Source organism: Tenrec ecaudatus, chromosome 1 (genome assembly GCF_050624435.1).
Source record: "Tenrec ecaudatus isolate mTenEca1 chromosome 1, mTenEca1.hap1, whole genome shotgun sequence".
In the NCBI taxonomy this organism is placed as follows: domain Eukaryota; kingdom Metazoa; phylum Chordata; class Mammalia; order Afrosoricida; family Tenrecidae; genus Tenrec; species Tenrec ecaudatus.
The window spans coordinates 311,756,638-311,778,177 of record NC_134530.1 but is presented as its reverse complement, the minus strand read 5'-3'; the positions used below and the strand labels follow the sequence as shown (position 1 = coordinate 311,778,177).

At 41.6% G+C, this 21,540-nt stretch overlaps 1 protein-coding gene across 1 annotated transcript; it reads right to left on the bottom strand.

Annotated features, from left to right (window-relative positions):
* Positions 1 to 3,039: 3,039 nt before the first annotated feature.
* SLC17A2 (solute carrier family 17 member 2) lies at positions 3,040 to 19,614 on the bottom strand. Its single transcript, XM_075540730.1, has 11 exons — positions 19,587 to 19,614; positions 13,341 to 13,573; positions 11,021 to 11,254; positions 10,848 to 10,935; positions 9,091 to 9,177; positions 6,539 to 6,657; positions 6,296 to 6,457; positions 5,656 to 5,788; positions 5,420 to 5,567; positions 4,467 to 4,557; positions 3,040 to 3,174 (listed from the first exon to the last, which is right to left on the bottom strand). Exons 1-11 carry the CDS (start codon positions 19,612 to 19,614, stop codon positions 3,040 to 3,042), a joined length of 1,458 nt encoding a protein of 485 aa, XP_075396845.1.
* Between the last annotated feature and the right edge of the window lie 1,926 nt (positions 19,615 to 21,540).

Here is a 21,540-nt window from a genome sequence, read left to right as displayed (position 1 = left end):
AGGAAGACTATTGATTCTTAATATCACCCTTGACTGGACACTGCTTTTCTTAAAAGAAAACAAAAACTCCATCAACTGATAGGGACCCCATTTATAGAAGAGGACTGGAACTGTACTCCCCATCCCCTTGAGTCAATTCCAACCCATAAAAGACTCGACGGGACATGATAGAACTGCCCATAAGGTTTTCTAGCAGAATGTCACATCGCTCTCCCTTGACGTGACTGGTAGATTTGTAGAACCACTGCACTACCAGGACTCATTACCACTGTACTACATAAGGTTTGCAATTTACATAATCTTTCAGAAGCCGATTGCCAGGACTTTCTTCCCAGGTGCCGCTGGGTAGATTCAAACTGTCAACCTTACTTGCACCCCCCCAAAGACTCGGCTTTGAGTACAATCTAAAGCTTACCTCTTGACTTGAATTCAGAGATGTTCTACATCTGCTAAACTCGTGCCAAGAATCTAGACCCATTGTTCTACTGGGTCCTTAGGTGTAATAAAAATCTCCTTTCCCCTGGAAAAGCTGCAGCAGATTCAGCGTCATTTCTGTGAGTGGAGAGAACCTGTTGTCAGTTGCTGTCAAGTCCATGCCAACTCATGGTGACTCCATATGTGCAGCATAGAACTGCTTCAAGGGGTTTCCAGGCTGCGGCCTCTCAGGAGGATTTCGCCAGGCCTGTCTTAAGAGGTGCATGTAAGTGGGCTTCCACCACAAACCCTTTCACTAGCGCTCAAGGGCTGAGCTATTTGTTCCACCTGGGGCCTAGAAGATGTATTTCCCATTTTAGGTGCCGGAGTTCATTCCTGTTGAGGTTGATGAGGACCGAAAGACAGGGCTTTCTCCCGTTAAAGAGTTATGGTCTTGGAAACTCACAGGGGCCAGTTTTTCCCATCCTATAGGGTTGCTATGAGTTGGAATTGACTCAATGAATGTGAGAATTTGAGAACTTTGGGGAAATGAGAAAACTACGAGGAAGGTCAAATGATCTTTTTTGTCCTTCAAAGAAATGTTTGTGTGGGGTAAGCTCCGCAAGTTACCTAAGCAAGGGGGAAGGAGACTCCAACTCCTCCAACTTCTCCACCTGGGGCGTGGAGGTGCCTATCTGCCCAGTGATGGATCTTGGGACAGCGGGGTCAGACATGCCGCCACCTCCCATCACATCCATCTTATTCTGCCATCAACCTCCCCTCCACAGCGCTCTCCTTCTCCGCTGGGTCCAGTAACTCACGGCAACAGCCACACAAAACACACAAACAATACTCAAAATCATGGGGTTTATTAGGGAAGCTAACGGGTTACAAAATATTAAGGACATTTTGTAGTTTGGTATTTGTTCTTGTGTCTGTAGGACCTCTTCTCGGCCATCTTAGAAGACATGCTTCTCTCTGGTTCTTAGCCTTTGGCCAGGCTGTCCCCCTGACCTCTGCCCTACTCAGGCAATATTAAAAATCTCCAATAAGGTTGATAAATAACCACAGGATTGCACTCTGTGAGCCAGTCTCCTGCCCAAAGACAATCAGCTTTCCGCAGTCTGTGGGCCAGGAAGCCTGCTGCTCTGTCTCAGTCTTGGCATGACCCTTCTATTCTGTCTCATGGTCTGGGCACTGCAGCCTCTGTTGCTTCCATCAGTCAGGCAGGGATCTTGCACTTGATCTTCTGATAGCTTTTCTTATTGCTGGTCATGGGATGCCTTCCACCTGCTTCCGACTTTTACATTCGACAGACTGGCGAAACGGCCTCATCACCAAGTCAGAGTCTTGTACGCTTACTTACAGGTTCCTTACAAAGAATATGGTTAGAAGAGCGATACCACGTGATTTCACTTCTCCATCCTCGTCAAGGGAACTCCTCAGGTATGTGTGAAGACTTCTTAGGTGGTGTCCCATGTTATTCACACTTCAGTATTCCTCTCCCATGACTAAATATCCATTTCACCTGAAAATCTTGTTGCCATCTCTCTCTCCTCTTTATTGCATCGTGTAACCTATCTCACAGTCCCTTCGGGAAGTGTCCGCATTTCCTCCTATCACATTAATATTTTTTTAGAGTACAAGCTTTCCGATTGTCTGTTGTTTGTTTGTTGTGATGGGCTTATTTGTTACTAAAGACTCCAAGCCCATTTTAGTTTTACTTTCCCTATAATTTTGTGCTGTTTTGTTTTCTAGTTCTCATTTATTTCCTCTTTTCCTAGTCATTTTCATGCTATTAATTTTCTGGAATTTAGCTAAAACAAGCCAATATCTGTGTTGCCTAGTGGAAATAATTCTAACCTCAATAATTTGAAAAGCCTACGTGTACTGCCACTGAATGGACTCCAATTCCTACTGACCCTGTAGGACAGAGTGGAACTGTTTCACAAGGTGTCCGATACTATAAATCCCTACAGAACCAGACTGCCTCATCTTTTTCACATGGAGTCCCTGCTGGGTTTGAACCATCGGCGTGCAATTGGGAGCCCAATACTTGACTCACTGTATTTCCAGGACACCTTAATTTGAAAAAGTATGCTTAATTTTTGTCTGTCAATTTTTATATAATTTGATCACAGAAATAAACACCCAAGTCTCCCTACATATGTTTTTGAGAAATCACTCTTGACATGCCAGTTACATGGAATTTAGCCTTAAATTACTTTTCTGAGCTCAACGGCATGTGGCCGACTCCTTTGTGTGTCTAAAGCCATCCCTATACTGATGTTCATATAGACTTTGTTCATCTTATTTCTAAAGAGGAAAACTCAAAAGAAACAGGAATTTACTTTTCAAGTTTGTCCAGTCGTTCCCAACCTTGGCGGCATTTTAGAAATCCTAAAACTTCATGTGATTAGATCCCATCACAAAGCAATTCAGTCATAATCTGTGGCATGGGACTATGCATCAGTATATTTTAGAGAAATCTAACACAAAAGCAGAGTTGAGGACTTCAGGATCTATGGCCAATTCTGTGACAAAAAAATTGGCACTTATCATAGTGGGAAAAAAATGCTGAAAGTTAATGATCAGTTCTGCCCATCAGTTTAGCATGTGATATCTTCACAAGCGGGTAAGGTTCTCCTCTTTGGCCCAGCCCTGGATTTTCGCTTGTCCAAACACGAGGTAAAAGACCAGGCCAAACATGTTGACAGCAGCTGACAGGAAAAAGACATTCTTCCATCCAGAGGCAGCATTCTAGACACACACACACACAAAAAAAAACATAGAATCACTAGTTTTCATCACTAGTTTGGGAAATTCTTCATTTTGTATCCTGCAACAGCCAACCACAAAGAACAGAGGAAACATTACGCACTAGCCTGTTAAGATCTAAAGTCATCAAAGATAGTTGCATGAAACTCTTGGAATCAAAATGGCTCTAAAATGGTCCATTGGGTTCGGAATTAGGTTAGATTTTCCTTCAAACCCACACCAATTAACTCCCATTATTGTTTTCCTGAAAATCGGCATCTCATCCTTCCTGGCAATATTAAATTATTCTTATATCTAAAATGACATCTTTCAGAGCTCATGTGTGCATTTGCTCTGACTTTGTTTGGTTTAGCTTTGGTTTGGTAATTAGCATCAATCAGAACAACGCCGTAGAGCAGTGGTTCTCAACCTTCCTAATGCGGCAACCCTTTAATACAGTTCCTCGTGTTGTGAGGAACCATAAAATTATATCTGTTGCTACTTCATAACTGTACTTTTGTTACTGTTATGAATCAGGCAACCCCTGTGAAAGGGTCATTCCAACGCCAAAGGGGTCACGACCCACAGGTGGAGAACCGCTGCTAGAGGAAGAAATCAAAACAACGGAGTTCATCTCCATTGAAGCATTACAATCACAGTGGATTACTGAGAATTTGGTAAAAAATTAACTCCAAAGTCAGAGCACAGAAGGCTACACACTAAAAACAAAACTTTTCCATTTTTAGTCGACAGTCCTTTCACCCCAATGTGGTTCGGTCTTTCATCTGTCCCACCAGTCTACACTTCTGAGCCAGGCTCATGCTTCATGAGCCCAACAGTGTCCCAAACCTATTCTCTTTTCACCTGTGGATTAATTGCCTTTAAACTGGCCCCTGGACACTCTGTTTCCTTTTTAAAAAATCAATTTATAACTAATCTGAGCAGATTCTTCACGACATTCTCCTTCTGCCTTTATCACTTGGCATCCATGGACATGTATAATGGCTCATTGAACTGTCGCCACAACTATTAACTCTTTCCCCCATTTGTCTCTCTAGGATGGCATACATGGCTTCTCCTCTACCCAAAAGATTCATTTCCATCAATCTAACAATTATTCACTTGTGGAAATTCAGTTTACATTTTTCTTCACCTTGGAAACTTGATCTCCTACAGTTTGATATTGGTGCCCCTATGAATAAAACAATTGGGTTGCATCCAGGATGATTTTCCCCATCAGACCCTATAGTTCTGGACCATATCATGCATCCTCAGGACAATAAACTGGACTCAACCTGACTGATAATGAATCCAGTAGCAGTGGATGAGATGATTCCTGCAATGAGTCCAAATCCCCTTGAGATTCCCATAAGGAAGCTTGAATATCTGTGGAGAGAGAAGTTTTATGTAATAAGATGCCATCTTCATGGTATCTGCAGCAATGCAGTATCAAGGTAGTTGGCTTCATGACAAAGTCATTTTACCTAATACAGTTTTTCATTCACTTGAAGATATTCAAGGAGCCCTGGAGGCCCAGTGGGCTAAGCATTGGGCTGGTGATCAAAAGGTTCAAACCCACCAGCTGCTCTGGGGGAGAAAGATGAGGTAGTCTTCTTTTATAAAGATTTATGGCTTTGGAAACCGTGTCCTATAGGGTCTCCAGGAATTGAAATCAACTCAAAGGCAATGGATTTGGGTTGTGTTATTGTGCTTTTGTTGGTAGAGCTGAAATCATCCATCCAATGAGTCAACAACCAGAGAACAATTCCGTTTCCTCAAGGGAGACAGACGGCTTACGCAGAACTTAGCCTCGAACTGCCTAACTGCATATTCTGGCTCTGCCCCTGTGTCACCTTAAGCAAGCAACTTAACCTTCTGGTACCTCAGTCTTCTCCGATGTAACATGGAACTGACAATACAGCCTATTTCTTGGAGTTATAAGGATTAAATATGTCAATGCATATGAATCCTTTAGAGCATGATTTGGCTTTATGGTGCTGAGTGCATACACCTTGGAAGCTTTCTGAAAACATGGGGACCTTTTCATCTACATGATGACTAGCCGAGCCTGGGAGGTGTTGTTCTAAAGAAGATACCTTAGGTTATGATCACATACTGACATCGCTGTGTACTCAGCAAGCGGCCATCATTCAGTAGACGCCAATAACAGGAAGGAGTCACAGAAAGAAGATTGTGCTCTAAGACCTTTTAAAGAGTCTGGAGGATGAAGAAACAGTTAAAGTCTTACCTGGGGGCAATATCTAAGGTGTTGATGATAAACCCTGAGTCACACAGGTTGCTGGTTCCAGGAATAAGTATCAGCAAAATAATGGTTGTAATGTTACTCGAAGCCACAAAGGGCAGGGCCATGGCACACAGCGATGGAAGGAGGAGCCCTGGGCAATGAGGACATGCCATCAGGAACCCGCTTTGCCCACCCGTAGAAAAGGGAATTGATTACCAGGCACATGGGCCGGTCCTTACCTAGGGATGAAAAAAGTTTTCGCACGGTGATTAATCTGAGAAGATTCCTGGACAGAAGGAAATCTGCCAGCTGACCTCCGAGAATTGTACAGCTTGAGGCAGCAATAAAAGGCAGAGAGGACAGAACCCCATTCTGAAGGAAAGAAAATTACACAGTGAGGAATTGCACCCAGAGCACCAAAGGGTCACCATTACACAGACCTGTCATGGGGCCGTCCCTGATATTCTGAGTCACTTTAGGGAATTTACATCCTCTTCCACACTTAAAGGTCTCAAGTAAGAGGACCAGCACCTGAGTCACACTGGTTCCCCAGGAAAAGCAATATTTATCCCTAAGGGAAATTGAAGAACCATCCAGCATGGCAGCGTAGCATAGCAATTAAGAACACAGGTATTGGAGTGGTTTTACAATTTTAAAAGTATGCAAACTTGGGCAAGTCATCTTATCCCTATGTGCACATTACTATACCGATGCAATTGGAATCATCTCAGTGCCTCTCTCAAGGTCGCTGGGAGGGTTAGCTGAGTGGTTCTGGGCAAAGCACAGAAAACAGTGGCCAGAATATGGTAGGTAATACAGAGCTGTGTCTCCCGATTGCTATTATTTTCATTTTCATAGACATATAAGAAGCATACTTACATCTTTAATGTTAACATGTAGCACGGAGCTGATGTACGTTGGTAGGTATGTTATGATTATGGTGCATAACCAGAAATGGCTGAAAAACCCCATGAAAATGGCCCAAAGTGGTAGGCATCTGACCATAGCCTTTATCGGGACAGATCGTCTAGGAGAACTGGGCTGAGAGGAAATAACTAATCAACGTAAGTATTAGAACAGGCCAGGGCCACCGCTCCTGGAAGACTGTATAGTGCACTGTACCTGTTGAGCTAGAGAAGATGTGATATGTTTCTGTTCCCTGGAACTAATGCACGGGTGATGCATGGGGTCGTCATAGATCAGTGTGAACCACAGGAGACAGCAGACACAGCCAGTGCTACCTGGGAAGCAGAGATCCAATGAGTTTTCAGGCGAATTTGTGTTCTGGGATGAAAGTTATCCTCTAAAGTGTCATGCTTGTCCCCACCTACATCATCAATTCATGGTGACCCCGCCATAAGAACGTGCATTTTCCCGTTACTACCTTTCAACTCTTCAACAAAGCTCCCCATGCTATTAAAGCTTCTTGGATATCTCTCAAATCTAAAGTCTTCATTTGTCAGTGTTACCACCCTCTGGGAATAGCAGGAGCCTAACATATCACTGCTTCTTATAATGAAAACTGAAGACACATTCAAGATGTGTTTTACCAACTTTGATATTTCGACTGTGTACCGTGACTAGGCCAGGCAATTCCAATGTAGTAGTAGAGGCTCTCCAGATGCTTAGAGTAGGGAGTAAGTATGATTCATCAAAAGTCAGAACTATTTGTGCAGTTCTCATTTTTGCTCTGGGCCCAGTTACAGCGCTGCCTAGAGCCACCAGGACTATATCAAATCAAATTGTGTTAGACTAGAATAAGAAAACTATCAATCCCCAGCATTCTTCATCATCTTCCATTAAACAAAGGACATATTCTTTCATATGGGAAGGATGTGGGGAGTGCAGGCATCAAAGGATGTAGGCATCAAAATGGATCTCTGAAACTTGTCTTACTGAATGAGCATGATTGAAATTTTTGCTTGTGGCTAACCCTCATTACTTTCTCTTTTTTATTTATTGGGATTGATACATTTATTAAATCATTCCATAGTTCAGTCATGTCCAGCAGAATTGTACATTTGCTACAACAATCAGTTTCCAAACAATTCTTTTTCTAGATGGACCTCTTGACATCATCACCCCACACCCAGATCTGTGTTCCGCTCCCACCATAACTCTTATTCCACTTGCTAAATCTATAGATTCATCGGTCCTGGTTTTTATATACCAAAAATTAAAAACAAGCCTCATTGCTTTCTTCAACAGTGTTCAGACACTTAAGTTTTTAACCTGTATAAATGAATATCTTGGGTATTTTAGCCTCAAAAGATTTATATATATATGTTATTTCTCAACAAGCTGATAATGGTCCCTCTAAAATGGACCAGGGATATATGTAACTTTACAAATAAAAATGAATTTTGAGGTCACACGTAATCATAAACCCTAATCAAAGAACAATTAGTTCTTATGATATGAACCTGCTCAATACTTGCTCTTATGAAGTGATCAGTGAAGAATGAGTGCTATAACCAAGTGTGGTGAAGAAATCACAGGGTGTCTGATTATCTTAAAGAATAGCTTCTTGGGTCTTAAAGGCTTTTCTTAAAACAAGCACCCATCTAAGTGAGGCGTCAGGAGCACACCAGCCTGTGTGATCCAAGGATTATACATAATAAAATCCAAGATCAGAGGAGGGAATCATATTAGAGTTTAAAATCCGAGCACCTGGTTTTCAGTAGTCTACGGATGACACTGAAAGCCCAAATCCATTTGAGAGTACCCATGTGGATTAGGCCTCCATGGGAGTACCTGAGACCCTTGACTAGGGATGTGAATAGTCTTACCCTCACACAGAATGCATTGGAAAGTGGATTGCAGCAGATAAAGTTAGGTTAAAATTGAACATATTATCATTCGTTTTCTCTTTTGACCAATAGGTAATTTGTCTTTGTTTCTATTATCTTCTGCTTTCTTTTGGATTGAAGTTTTCTCATGTGTTATCTGTTGGGGGTGGGGGTGGGGGTTTGCATGCTTTTCTTTATAAGAAATCCAGGAGAGGGAATCCATAGACAAAGTAAGTAGCTTAATAGTTCCTTAGCGTTATGACAGAGGAGGTTGAAGGGTAATGGGAACCAGAATGAAGAAAACGTTAGAACACTGATGGTGGTGGTGATTGCACAATTCTCTTAAATATATTTAAACCACTGAATTATGGATCACTACAAACAAAAGAATGGATAAATAATATGAAAGACTGCTCAGTAGTCAATCCCAATTCATGGGCCATGTTTTCCTACTTTCTGCTTTACAACCTCTTTTTGGTTTTCTTTTGCAAGGAGCTATTGTACATATTGTTCATTGGAAAGAAATATTATTAATTTTTAAATTATTTATTAGAAACCTACAAAAATCATATCTATGTTCCAAGATCTACTTTGCATTCTACTCCTGCCACCCCAAGGGAATCTTTCCTGATTTATATCCCATCCCCAACCCTCAGTCCTTCAGGCAAGACCCCCTCTGAATTCTGAAGAGAAATGCCTATGACCTCTATTTTAGTCTTCTTTGTATCCTAGGTATTTAGTTTTATGTCTCAAACCCTACCAACTCCTGTTTTAATAACACCAGGTCATTTTCCTCGTGTCTTTCTTTATCTTGAAAGAAAAAAAAAACTCCAAAAAAAACGGATGTCTGATAAGCGAAAGCATTAGAATTTGAGACAGACTCACCAAAAATATAGAAGATAAAAGGCCAGCCCAAGGCCTGGCTAATTAGTCCCCCCACACAGAGGATGATGAAGGATCCAAATGCTACCCCTGAGAAGAAGGGAGAGGAAACAAAAGTACGCCAACATCAAACCTGAGACAGAGTGAACATTGCCCCAACAGTGAAGTTGTACACTTACAATGACCTAGTGGTTAGAGATTTTCTTCTTGCTCACTAATATCCCCCAGTAAAGTCATATAGAGTCATTAGAAGTAATAACCAATATCCCTCAACTCTTCAATGGCTCCCCACACCGATGTGATCACATTCAAATCTCTTAGTTTGCCATGCATTACAGAGTAGAATTGGTCCTTAGGGTTTGCTTGTCTGTAATCTTTATGGAAACAGATCAGCAGGCCGTCTTCCACAGGACTTCTGAGTGGGTTAGTAGTAAAAGGCAAGACGTCTGCATTTGTATCTCTGTAACAACAGCCCAGATGATTAGAATTCCCTTATGATTAGAATGACATTTGGGCAGAATGCAGTGTGAGTTTAAGGGAAAGAAAGGAAAAGCCAAACATCAAACCAGATTCGCATATATAGGGTCAATTCTGATTCATAACAACCCTATAGGACAAGGTGGAACTGTCCCGGTGAGTCTCTGAGACGGCAACTCCTTACAGGAGTAGAAAGCCTTGTCTTTCTCCCATGGAATTTGGCTGGTGGTTTCAATGCTGACCTTGTGCTTAGCCGCTCAGCATGTAATTACTGCACCACCAGGGGTCCTGGGAAAGGAAAGACTCATAGAAATTAATACAAGACAATCCCAGCCACCACGAAGCTGTCATTTCAGTTGGAGAGGAAAGTGTGACTGAATTCATTTTAGAAATATAACACATGTAGACCTTGACTTGTGAGCACATTCTACAGACTCACACAAAAGGAAATGTGTTTTGCATAGCAACATGGCACACAAATGCACACAAACATTTGTACACGCAACCACACATACCCATGCTTCAAACAAAAAGCTTGTGTATAGAACATGGAATGAGAAACTTGATGAAGCCTTAGCTCTGTTCTTCAAGTATGCACTCTCAGGACCACCAGACAGTAACATTGTGGAGTCCTGAATGTCATCACAAATGGCGGAAAAGCATCCAGAATGGTAATGGAGAGAATGTCCCCAAGGGCCCAACTTCCTGGTTTCAAATACTAGTCTCACCGACTATTGTCTATTTGAAGCTGGGCAATTCACTTCATCTGTACATACTTTACGTTCCTCCTCTGTAAAATCAGATTTTTTTAAGTGCCGACCTCAGCAGCTTGTTGTGAAGACTACTTCAAATGATAAAGAGATCAGAACAGCAAAGAGTTCAGACCAAAACTAATTTTTCAAAATCTATTTTCCAACTCGATGTCTTCCCTTACTACTCTGAATTTGGATAATCTGAATTCTCACACCCATGTCCTTGCTAAAACAACTTTCACAAAGTTTGCTTAACCTTTAACCATTTGTGCAGATGCTTACAGTTCTCAACTGTTTCTTACAAGTCTTTTCCGACTACTCTAGCTCACAAAGCAGCCTCACAAAGGTGGTCTTCCCTGCGTCTGCATCTCAGTGGCTTACAGTCCAGATGTATTTTCCTTATTAGTTATATAAGGGCATTGTTGAACTTTTTGCATAGCATTTTTCTCCCTCTACCCCAAACTACCCAATTCAGAGAAAGAAAGTTATGGTAGGGATGAAGCAGCCTGCAAAGCTGTGACTCTTCCTTACCTGACCCTGCAATGCTGGTGAGCTTGCTCCGTTCCAGTGGGGGAGCCCATTTTGCCCAAATTGTAAACTGACCTGTCCATGCCATTCCCTGAAATGAAAATTAATAAGAATTTTCATCTCTAGTCAAATTCGGGAATGTGTATCGTTCTCAGAACGAGAAAGTTTCTGGGTACCTGAGCCATGCCTTGAACTGTGCGAACCACAATAACCAAAATCACTCCAAAGTTGGCTGCCAGTGGTGTAAAGATGGTAAGAAGAGAAGAGATCAGCAAACCAGCACCAAGCATATGCTTTGCTCCAAAGATTCCTGCTAAATATCCACTTGGAATCAGAGTCAATAGTATTCCGTAGTTGATGGAGCTGAAGATGATGCCCTGCGTTTCTGGGTTCCATTCATATACAGAGGGCTGGGGAGAAATATAGAGAAAGCATGCATTGGCTAAGAAGCCCTTTTATGAAAATTCGCATTACAGCCAAGAGTTGTTTGCAGTTGATATGACCCAGTGAAAAAACACCTGGTTTTGCTTTACTATATTTTCAACCTATGTTAAAATCCTTTATTTTCAAAACAACCTCTGATTTACACCCCTCAGAGGGAGTGAAAAACGGAGGACATGAAGAAGAAAACAGACAAAATAGATGGATCATAAAAATGAAAAACTCACTGCAATTGAGTCCATTCCAATTCATGGTGACCCTATAGAGCAGGGTAGAAAGAACTGCCCCTGTGAGTTTCTGAGGTGGTAAGTCTTTATGGGAGTAAAAAGTCTCATCTTTCTCCCTCAACTAGCTGGTAGTTTTGAACTGCTGACCTTGTGGTTAACAGCCCAATGTGTAACCACTACACCACCAGAACTCAAGAGATGCATAATAGTAAGAAACAAACAGGAACTTCTGAGAGATGGTTCATCTATGAAAAAAGTTTCTTTTAACTACTCCCCTTCTTGCAAAAATTGGGTGACATGTTGACTCTCATTGTGAAGAATAATGAAAACACAATTTTACTCACTGAACAGTAACCAAAATAAGTCCTTAATTTAAAAAAAATGCATTTGTGAATTCTGGTTTGTCCTGGCAGAGCCAACTTTCTAAAGCACACATTCTGAAAGAGTCAGACCACATTCTTTTTATGATATGACCCAATAAATGAGCTTTGGTAGCCCATTACATATATGTCATCAATGCTGGAAGTTAATATCGAGAACCAAAAATTATATAAATGAAAAATCTATTTTAACTGCTCACAGTAACTACAAATAATACAAAGTATGTGGATCATGTTAGATTGAAGGCTTTATGAAAATTAAGTAAAACACATCAGAACATTGAGAAAAGAGAACAATAATTTTGGAAGATTCAAAGACGAAAGTAGCATTTGAACTGTCCTTTAAATATGACTACACTGTAGATAAAGGAAAAAAATTCTAATTGGAGAAGACAATGTACTGGGTATTTAACCTTTGAAGTAATGCCAACAGATCAGAAACTAATAGGGACTCTCACTTGGCCAGAGGAAAATTTTTGGGGGGTCATTGAGAACAGAAGTGACTATACTGGGAAATGGAGTCAGATTCTGGAGAAGGAGTTTGGCGACTGGAAGATGTTCCAGATTTCTGAGCTCAGGAGTATGGATGTGTAGAATGGATGATGAAAAAAAAACAGAAGATAAGGAGGTCATTATAAATGAATTGGATCAAAGACAATAAAAACATAAATTATGGATATAACACTGGAAATATTAAAAAATGGTGGTATGAAGAGTAGTGTTTGAAAGGGATAATTATAACTCATGCAAATATAAAATAAATATTTTAAAGAATTTTAAACGTTCTCTAATGAATGGGTAAACCACTAAGATGTTATAGTGGTTCAAAGGAAACTTCGAAGAACCAAGCACATGTGAACTGTTAGGTAACTCTGAAACTGATCTTAAATAATGGGGGGGATCAGCAAGGGGGTGGACTATCAACTGATTTATCAAAGAAAAAATTCATTTACAAGGCTATCGACATTCATTTGCACTCTTCTTAGTTATACACAGTCAGCAAAATTGTGTAATAGCTCAAAGACAATGAAGGCACAGAGTCTCCCACAGAATCAGATAACCCAGCAGGATGTGCTTCAACGTCAAGCTTTCTACAATAAATTGTTAAAATTAAAAAAAAAGAGTTATATGAGCCCCTAATAAAATGATTTAAAAACTGAAAAAAAAAGAAAATATCCAGCAATCTGTTTGAATTTTTTAAAACGTTTTCTGAATTTTTAATAAAATGTCCTAGAAGCCCCCTACCTTATGAACATAAAAATCGTAGGAGAAAATTATTTTTAATCACAGATATAAGCAATTTCTCAAAGAAAAATAAACTCACTTATTTTGGGCTTGTCATTAAAAAATTCATGCTTTTATTCTCTGCAGAAAAGATTTGAACCTTCCCTTTGAAATATGTTTTCCCTTATTTCCCTATTTTTCCCTTCTTCTTACATAAAACTTACCCCTGTGTGAAATTCCTCGAAGGATTTGCTGGAGTTCTTTTGGGTGTCTGCAGAAAGTCCCACTGTGGAGATGGTAGAAGCATTGGGCTGTTCGGTGTAGACCCTGGCATGTTCGGTGCTGTTTACCATGGCAATTATAGCGATGCTCAGACTCACACGCTGCGTTATCATGGTAAAGTTTGAGAAGTGCATGATGATAGCCAGGCCATAGCGTAATGAACACAGACATGTACCTACAGGACAAAACACAGGAATATTCCATGAACCTCTTGACGAAGACCACTTCTTTCTATTTCTTCCACCACAGCTAAATCCAAAAGAAGATCAAAAGATGCGGTCCCACAGTCTTTTTTTCATCAAAATGACTGTGGATTTCCTTTATCACATATTTTTTGTTGGCTTCAAAACAAAAGAATATAGGGCTCAAAGTTATAAAAACTTCTTAAACATCACCAGACACCTTCAGGGACTGAGTGTCTGGATCTAGGAGCTCAAAGCCAGGGTTTCAGGGGACATTTAGGTCTATTGGCAGAACATCACCCACAAAGACCACGTTCTACATCCTATTTTGGTGAATAGCAACTTGGGACTTAAACCTGTAGGAGTGGCCAAATCTCTTGGTCTCTCCCCATTGAGAGGAAAGAAGAGTCAAGCAACAAAAGATGCAGGGAAATAAATAGTCCAATTGAACACTAGGGCCATGAAAATATAAGTCTCCACAATCCTGAGACTGGAAGAACTAGAGAGTGCCCATTTACTCACTGCTCTGAGAGGGATCACCTTAGAAGGGTCTTGGTAGAGTGAGAGAAAAACTGGAACAAAACTCAAAATCATAAATAAGATCGGGCTTACTGGTCAGATAGACACTAGTGGAACCCCAAGATTGTGCTCATCAGTCACCCTTCCCACAGGTCTAGAAATGATCTCACCCCAATGGCTCCATTTTCAGCCAAACAACGGACAGACCTACGATGGAAACAATAACACTAGGAAAGGATGTACACTTTAGAATAATCAGCCATTTGAGATCAAAAGGGCAGCTTTTATCAAAATGCCAAATTCAGAGGGTGATCAAATGAGGAATGGAAGCAGGGCCCCTCAGAGGAAGTGAACTAGGTAATGTTACAGAGTCGGGCTTACAATCAACGACACGAACGAAAAGAATAAATACGGATTGTTGAATAAAAACTGATCTGCTCCATAAAGCCTCATCCCATTCACACCAAAAAGTGAGAAAAACAAAAACAACCACAAAGTAAAGTAAACAGGGAATAGGGTAGCAGAGTTAATCGTGAAGCCTAAGCCTCCCTGCTGCAAGTTAGGTCCCACTCATTATGTATATTCATTTATCACAAAGTGTGAAATTTGATCATTAGATTCTTCAGATTATGCTAATCACACACCCAAATATTCTCTTTTAAAACAGCTGAAAGAACGTTCTTGAAGAAGTACTTTTCACTAATTCCTTAGTATAGTATCCATTTGAACATCTCCTACTTGCATTTCACAAAGCCCTGTGTTCATATTTGCTCAGTTGTGTTTGTCTTTCTTTCTTTCTTTGCTTGTTTTAAAATGAATACAGAGATTAATTTTGCTACGTTTGTAGTTCATATGATACTGATTGAGTAATCAATATGTTGCAATAGCAAAGTGAAGAAATAAAATTCCCCACACAATAAAACAGTGGATGAAGAGTGATAGGACTCCCATTTAAATAATGGATCCAGTTTCTTATATTTGGTGGAACTGGGACCAAAGAAAAACACAGAGAGGTTCTGTAAAGACACACATAAAAATATAATGGGATAAATAAACTTTCAATGACCAATGAGACCCAAGGATAGGACTGGCCACCTGTGGGAGCAAATTGTCTTGAGATGAACTCTGGACAAGAATATGTACTGAAGTCTCTGAACACAGAAATATTGGTGCTAATTCTCTGAAGGCAGAGACCCCGGAGCAGAATGCTGTCCTGGGCTTCTGAGTAACAGTGTGCATTGTTGGGACAGTTTGAACCTCATTTCCTTCTCCAAATAAGACAAGGCAGTCACCATATTCCATGGGTTAAGCAAGACCCTTGGGAAAATGCTGACAGCTGGAAGGCTATGAACGCCTGACCTTGAACTAAGACAAAGTAAATACTTTCTCGTGTTCCCTGGTAGACTACTGAAGCACAGCATTCTCCAGGCACTCACACTCCTCTCCGTACTAGACTGTGATATTATTGCATCCGTGTTTGCCTTCAAAATATATTGTCAACAGATCCTCTGTGTGCGAACCTGTCAAAGTATATTGTCAACAAGCCCTGTGCATGAGAACTTGTCACTGAATTCAGGATATGTGGCAAGAACTGTATATAAGCCTTCCTTGAATACAGTTCTGGGCCTTAGAATGTCTATACTTTTTGAGTACCCTATGCTTTCCCTGTTCTCTTATCTCTTACTCTATCTTTCTCAATTTTAACCGGGCCCCTCTTGACCCCTGTTCAACTTGTGAGAGAGCTGGATCTCATTGAATCTCATAGCTTCCTACAAAAAAAAAAAATTATTGCCTTGGTTTGGAGAATTTCCAAACTTAGGGAAAATAGCTTATTACTTAACCAAGATATTTCAAGTAAGGATTCATACATAGTTTGGGATCTGTTTAAAATGACTTTTTAAAGACTCAATCCATTCTTTAGACCTCAGGATGTACTGATGACTTGGCTTAATTTTTGTTACATAACTTGGTGGATTTCCTATTGAGGTAAGTGTAAAAAGAACAATTGGCAATAGGGAAAAAGCCACCAAATGTATAAAATCTCAGGGTGAGATCCAGGCACTTGAGCAGGAGTCAGACCCAACCCACAGATGCAGATGGCAGCCAATTGAAATGGAGTGGAAAAGAATTAAAAAAAAAAAAAAAAGAACATTGATATAGTTAAAGTTCATTGTGCCATCCTGGCTGATAAACACATTGATATTGTTAATGTTTATTGTGCCAACATGACTGATAAACACATGTGGGGTTAATTGAAAGGTGGAGAGATAAATGGCTCTGTGAGCCTTGCCTTTCTAATTCTTGGGTCTCTTGCTTTGTGATGATCAGACCAGGGTGCAGCTGCCTTAACAGTTCCCTGCTTCAGCTTGCAAGGCTGACTTCCTGCAAGACATCCCCATGAAGAAGCCACATGGACCTACCCCGATGCAGCCCTGGGTGCTGAAGCACCCGTGTGGAGACCCCTACCAGCACTAAGATGCTTACACATTCACTGATTCAACTTTCCTCCTGCAGTCAGCATCATAGTGTGTGTATTGTGAAATGGAAGAGGACTTTGTGGATTTGTGTTGGACATATGGGTTAATGTTGAACTTGTGGGCTTGAGCAGCACTGGGTTGGGATGTTTTCTTGATGTGCACTTTCCCTTTATATAAAACTCTCTCTTATACATATGAGTTTCTGTGGATTTGTTTCTCTAAAGCACCCAGACTCACACAAACGTGGACAGTGGGGTGTGTTAGTCTGGGTAGATTAGAGAAACAAATTCAGAGAGACCTGTATGTGTATAAGAAAGAAGTTTTTTTTATAAGAGTAACTGAATATAGAGAAAGCCTCCAAGCCCAGTCCAGATCAAGTCCATAAGTCCAATATTAGTCCATAGGACCAATCTATAAAGTCCTCTTCAGACTCATGAAACACATGCAATGATGCAGAATGCAGGATGATCACAAGCCAGTGGGTAGAAAGTCGTTGGATCCAGTGGCGTTGTAAGCATCTCAGCTCTGGCAGGGGTCTCCATGTGACTTCTCCAGTTCCCAGGACACCGGCTCTATCAGCATAGTGCCTTGTGTCTTGTCAGTAGAGGGTCTCTAAGGAAGTGAGCTGTGAGGGAGTCTCCAAGGGATTGGGAAGAGAGGGACTGTCCTGTTTCCAAGGAGGAAATACAGGAGTCCCCAGAATTCTCAGGAGAAGGCCAGGCCCACACAGGGGCCTTATAGGCTATGACCCAATTAACAGACCAGACTCCACCCCTTCACTCTTAATCCTCTCAAGTCCCAAATTGACACCAGTTTATGTAACTGCCACATGGGGGGGGGGGGAGACAGGGTACTAACCCCCACAGGGGGAGGGTATTGTTTATATCTTCACAGGAAAGGGAGAGAGGGACCAGACCTCAACCTGGTGTGTCAATCCTGGAAGGCAACATACTAGCATGAAGCATAGAACTAACAGAAAGGTCTGCCAGGTTGGTCCCAATCCCAGCTATGTTGACCCCGTCCCCAGAAGAATGCACTACAGAGGGCAGCACTGAAGATAGATCCCAGGGAAAGTGGCTGGTTTGCCCCCAAACACATGGGAGCAAACTAAGAGGGAAAGAGAAGGCGAGAGAGTGAACTGCATCTACCCCCACCATGCCTGAAAGATGACATTCCTGCTTGGAGCAGCCAAAGCACAGAGAGGACCGTAGGGCTGACTCCACCAAAATAACAACACCCCCTCTCTGATCCACAGCACTACGGGGGATAGCACTGGAGACACGGTGCAGGAATTGTGCCCAGTCTGACGCCCTGCACCACCACCACCACCACTGGGGCAAAACACAAAGGGAGCACACAGAGCAGCAAGTGAAGCAAAGCAGAGAAGTCCCTGAGGAATCTGTGAGCAGGGCGTGGCACCTCCCCAGACTCAATTGGAAAACATTCATAAGGGTCAGCAAACATACCTGGGACTATTTATAAGCTTTCCCCCCCCCCATGTCTATCTATATAAGATTGGCATGATCAATAATCCCAAGGAGAAAACAAACCGGCCGAGGGTTCCAGAGGGGAAGGGTGGAGGTAGCCAACAAATCCAGGGACAAGGGAACACTAAGAGATCTAAAATCAATGGCGAGGAGGGCATAGAATGTCTGGTGGGGTTCAATCAAGTGCAATGTAGCCAAGAGGAATTACTGAGAGCCAAATGAAGATCAGACATGATAGTGGGACAAGAGGAAAGTAAAAGGAAATACAAGACAGAACTAGGAGGCAAAAGACAATTATAGATGTATAAATATAGTTATGTACATATGTAAATTAATTAATATATAATGACAGAGATATAGGTCTATGTACATATATTTAAATGTTAAATATTAAAGTAGCAGATGAGCATTGGGTCTCTACTCAAGTGCTCCTTCAACTCTAGAACACTTTCTTGAAATAACCTGGCATTCTGTGATGCTCATCTTCCCGACACGATTGCTGAAGACAAAATGGGTGCATAAGCAAATGTTGTGAAGAAAACTGATGGTGTCCACCTATAAAAAGATAGCTAGAGCCTTAAAGGCTAGAAGTTAAACAAGCGGCCATCCAGCAGGGAAGCAATAAAGCCCACATGGAAGAAGCACACCAGCCTGTGTGATCATGACGTGTCCAGGGGATCAGGTATCAGGTACCAGAAAGCCCAAAACAATTTTATCAATGTGAATGAGGGTGGTCCAGGTGAAGACCCAAAACCCATCTGTAGACAATTGGACATCCCCTCACAAAAGGGTCACAGGAAGGAATGAGTCAGCGAGGATTCAACAGTCGAAACATACAGCATTCCTCTCGTTCTTTCATGACTCGAGTTCTACCTTACAAATCCGGCTAGCCTGGAGCATGTACACTGGTACAAATAAGAGCCCTTGACACATAGAATTCAGGACAGATAAGCCCCTCGGGAACAGTAATGGGAGTAGTGATGCCATGAGGGTAGGGAGAGAGTGGGGGAGAAGAGGAAGAAAGGTGGAACCGATTGCGATGATCCATGTATAACGGCCCACCAGGGGAACAGACAGCAGAAATATGGGTGAAGGGAGACAGCAAATGGTGTAAGATATGAATAATTTATAATTTATCAAGGGTTTACAAGGTTGAGAGGGGGAGGGAAAAAGAGGAGCTGATACCAAGGGTTTAAGTAGAAAGAAAATGTTTTGAAAAGGATGATGGCAACATATGTGCTTGATACAATTAATGTATGGATTGTCCTAAGAGCTGTAAGAGCCCCCAATAAAATGATTTAAAGGAAAAATATTGGTGGATCTCCTAAAGAAAAGGCAACAGGAAACTACAATCTGCCAAGATGGGGGATTAAGGTTGTCTGATGTTAAACTGAGAGAATCTCTACCGTGTCACCATGGCACGCTGTGAGGAAAGAAGAGTGGGAATTAGTAAAGAACATCAACGATAGATTCATCGAAATAGAACATTGAAAGTAATCTGCAAACAAAAGAGCTGGTCTTACCTTTTCTGGTAGAAGGTGTCTCACCCATTTGGCTTCTCTGGGAAATGGTAGCACACTTTGTGGTGGAATTTCTCTCTAGCCTGAATCTCTTTTACCACGACTGTTTTTTATCTATGGAGAGAACATTATCCAAACAATGACACACAATTTTCTCATATTAATGCTGCCTCCTCTCAGCAAGCTATATATTATTTGCATTTTTTACTATCTATTTCTTTACAGCTATACTTTCAAAAAGTGATCCCCGGTGGTGTAGTGGTTAAACACGGGGCTGTGATCTACAAGGTCAGCAATTCGCAGCTACCAGTTTTCTATGTTCTTAAAGGGTTACAGCTTCAGAAACTCTCACAGGGCAGTTCTACCCTGTCCTATAGCATCACTATGATTCTGCATTGACTGGATGGCAGTGAGTTTGGTTTTGGGTTTATGCTATCAGAAGACTTCTACACAACAAATGGGGCTTACACCGTACAAATATGGCTTATAGTCAATCGTATAGTATCCAAACATTTATTTCCTCATTCTTACTGACTGATGCTCTAAGAATGCAATGAGACATTGTTAGGTGCTTTACAAAACCATGGAGAATCATACAAATGGAAGACTCTTATACCAAGGTTTGTATATAACAGATACAGATCAGAATAGGAGAAAGTTCAATTACACTCAAGAGCTGACAAGGAATGTTCTGGAGCAGTCTTTGCTTTCATTTCTCATCATTTTTCCACCCCATCTGTGCAACCCAAACAATATTCTGTGGTGTCTTCTTTGAAGAGGAAGAATGGCATTGCATAATGCATACCCATGTTTTTTTAATTAATAAATCATTTTATTGGGGCTCATACAACTCTTATCACAATCCATACATCAATTGAGCAAAGCACCTTTATACATTCGTTGAACTCGTCATTCTCAAAATTCACCTTCCACTTGGGTTCCTGGAATCAGCTCGGTTTCCCTTTTTTCCCCTCCCCTTCCCTTCCCACTCCCCCCTTCCCCATGGTCCCTTACTAGTTTATAAATAATTATTTTATCTTATCTTACACTGCCTGGCATCTCCCCTCACCCACCTTCCCATTGCCCATCTCCCAGAGAGGAGGTTACAAATAGATCTCCAAGATCGGTTCTCCCTTTCTACACCCCCTTCCATCCTGGTGTCGCTACTCCTACCGCTGGTGTTGAGGGGTTCGTTCGTCCTAGATTCCCTGTGTTTCCAGATCCCTACTGCACTGCTGTACATCCTCTGGTATAACCAGGTCTGCAAGGTAGAATTGGGGTCATGATAATTGGGAGGGGAGGAAGCATTCAGGAACTAGAGGAAGGTTTTGAGTTTCATTGTTGCTACACTGAACCCTGAGTGACTCATCTCCTCCCCACTACCCCTCTGGAAGGGATGTCCAGCTGTCTACAGATGGGTATTGGGTCCCCATCACGCACTTCCCCTCACTCACAGTGATGTGATTCCCACCACCACCCCTCCTTTGTTGTTCGAGACCTGGTCTCCTCTGCCCTTCACGATCACCCATGTTGGTGTGCTGCTTCCGTGTGGGCTTTGTTGCTTCTGGGCTAGATGGCCGCTTGTTTGCTTTCAAGCCTTTAAGTCCTCAGACACTATATCTCTCAGTAGGAGGGCACCATCAGCCTTCCTCACCACACTTACTTATGCACACCTTCGTCTTCAGCGTTTATGTGAGGAAGGTGATCACACAATGATTGTTTTTGTTCCTTGGTATCTGCTACATGGTCTATTCAACACCTTGTATTCACTTAGGCCGTGTGCTTCTTCTCTGTGGGCTTTGTTGCTTCTGAGCTACATGGCCGCTTGTTTGCCTTCAAGCCTTTAAGACCCCAGGCGCTATATCTTTTTGATAGCCGGGCACCATCATCTTTCTTCACCACGTTTGCTTACACACACGTCTGTCTTCAGTGATCATGTTGGGAAGGTGGGTATCAT

Coding starts and splice junctions, on each gene's coding strand:
- SLC17A2 (XM_075540730.1), bottom strand. CDS start 19,614: ATGGGTGAGACACCTTCTACCAGAAAAG. Junction 13,574..19,586: donor GACACCTTCTACCAGAAAAG/GTAAGACCAGCT, acceptor TTTGTCCTGTAG/GTACATGTCTGTGTTCATTA. Junction 9,178..10,847: donor CACCAGCATTGCAGGGTCAG/GTAAGGAAGAGT, acceptor CCTTCTTCTCAG/GGGTAGCATTTGGATCCTTC.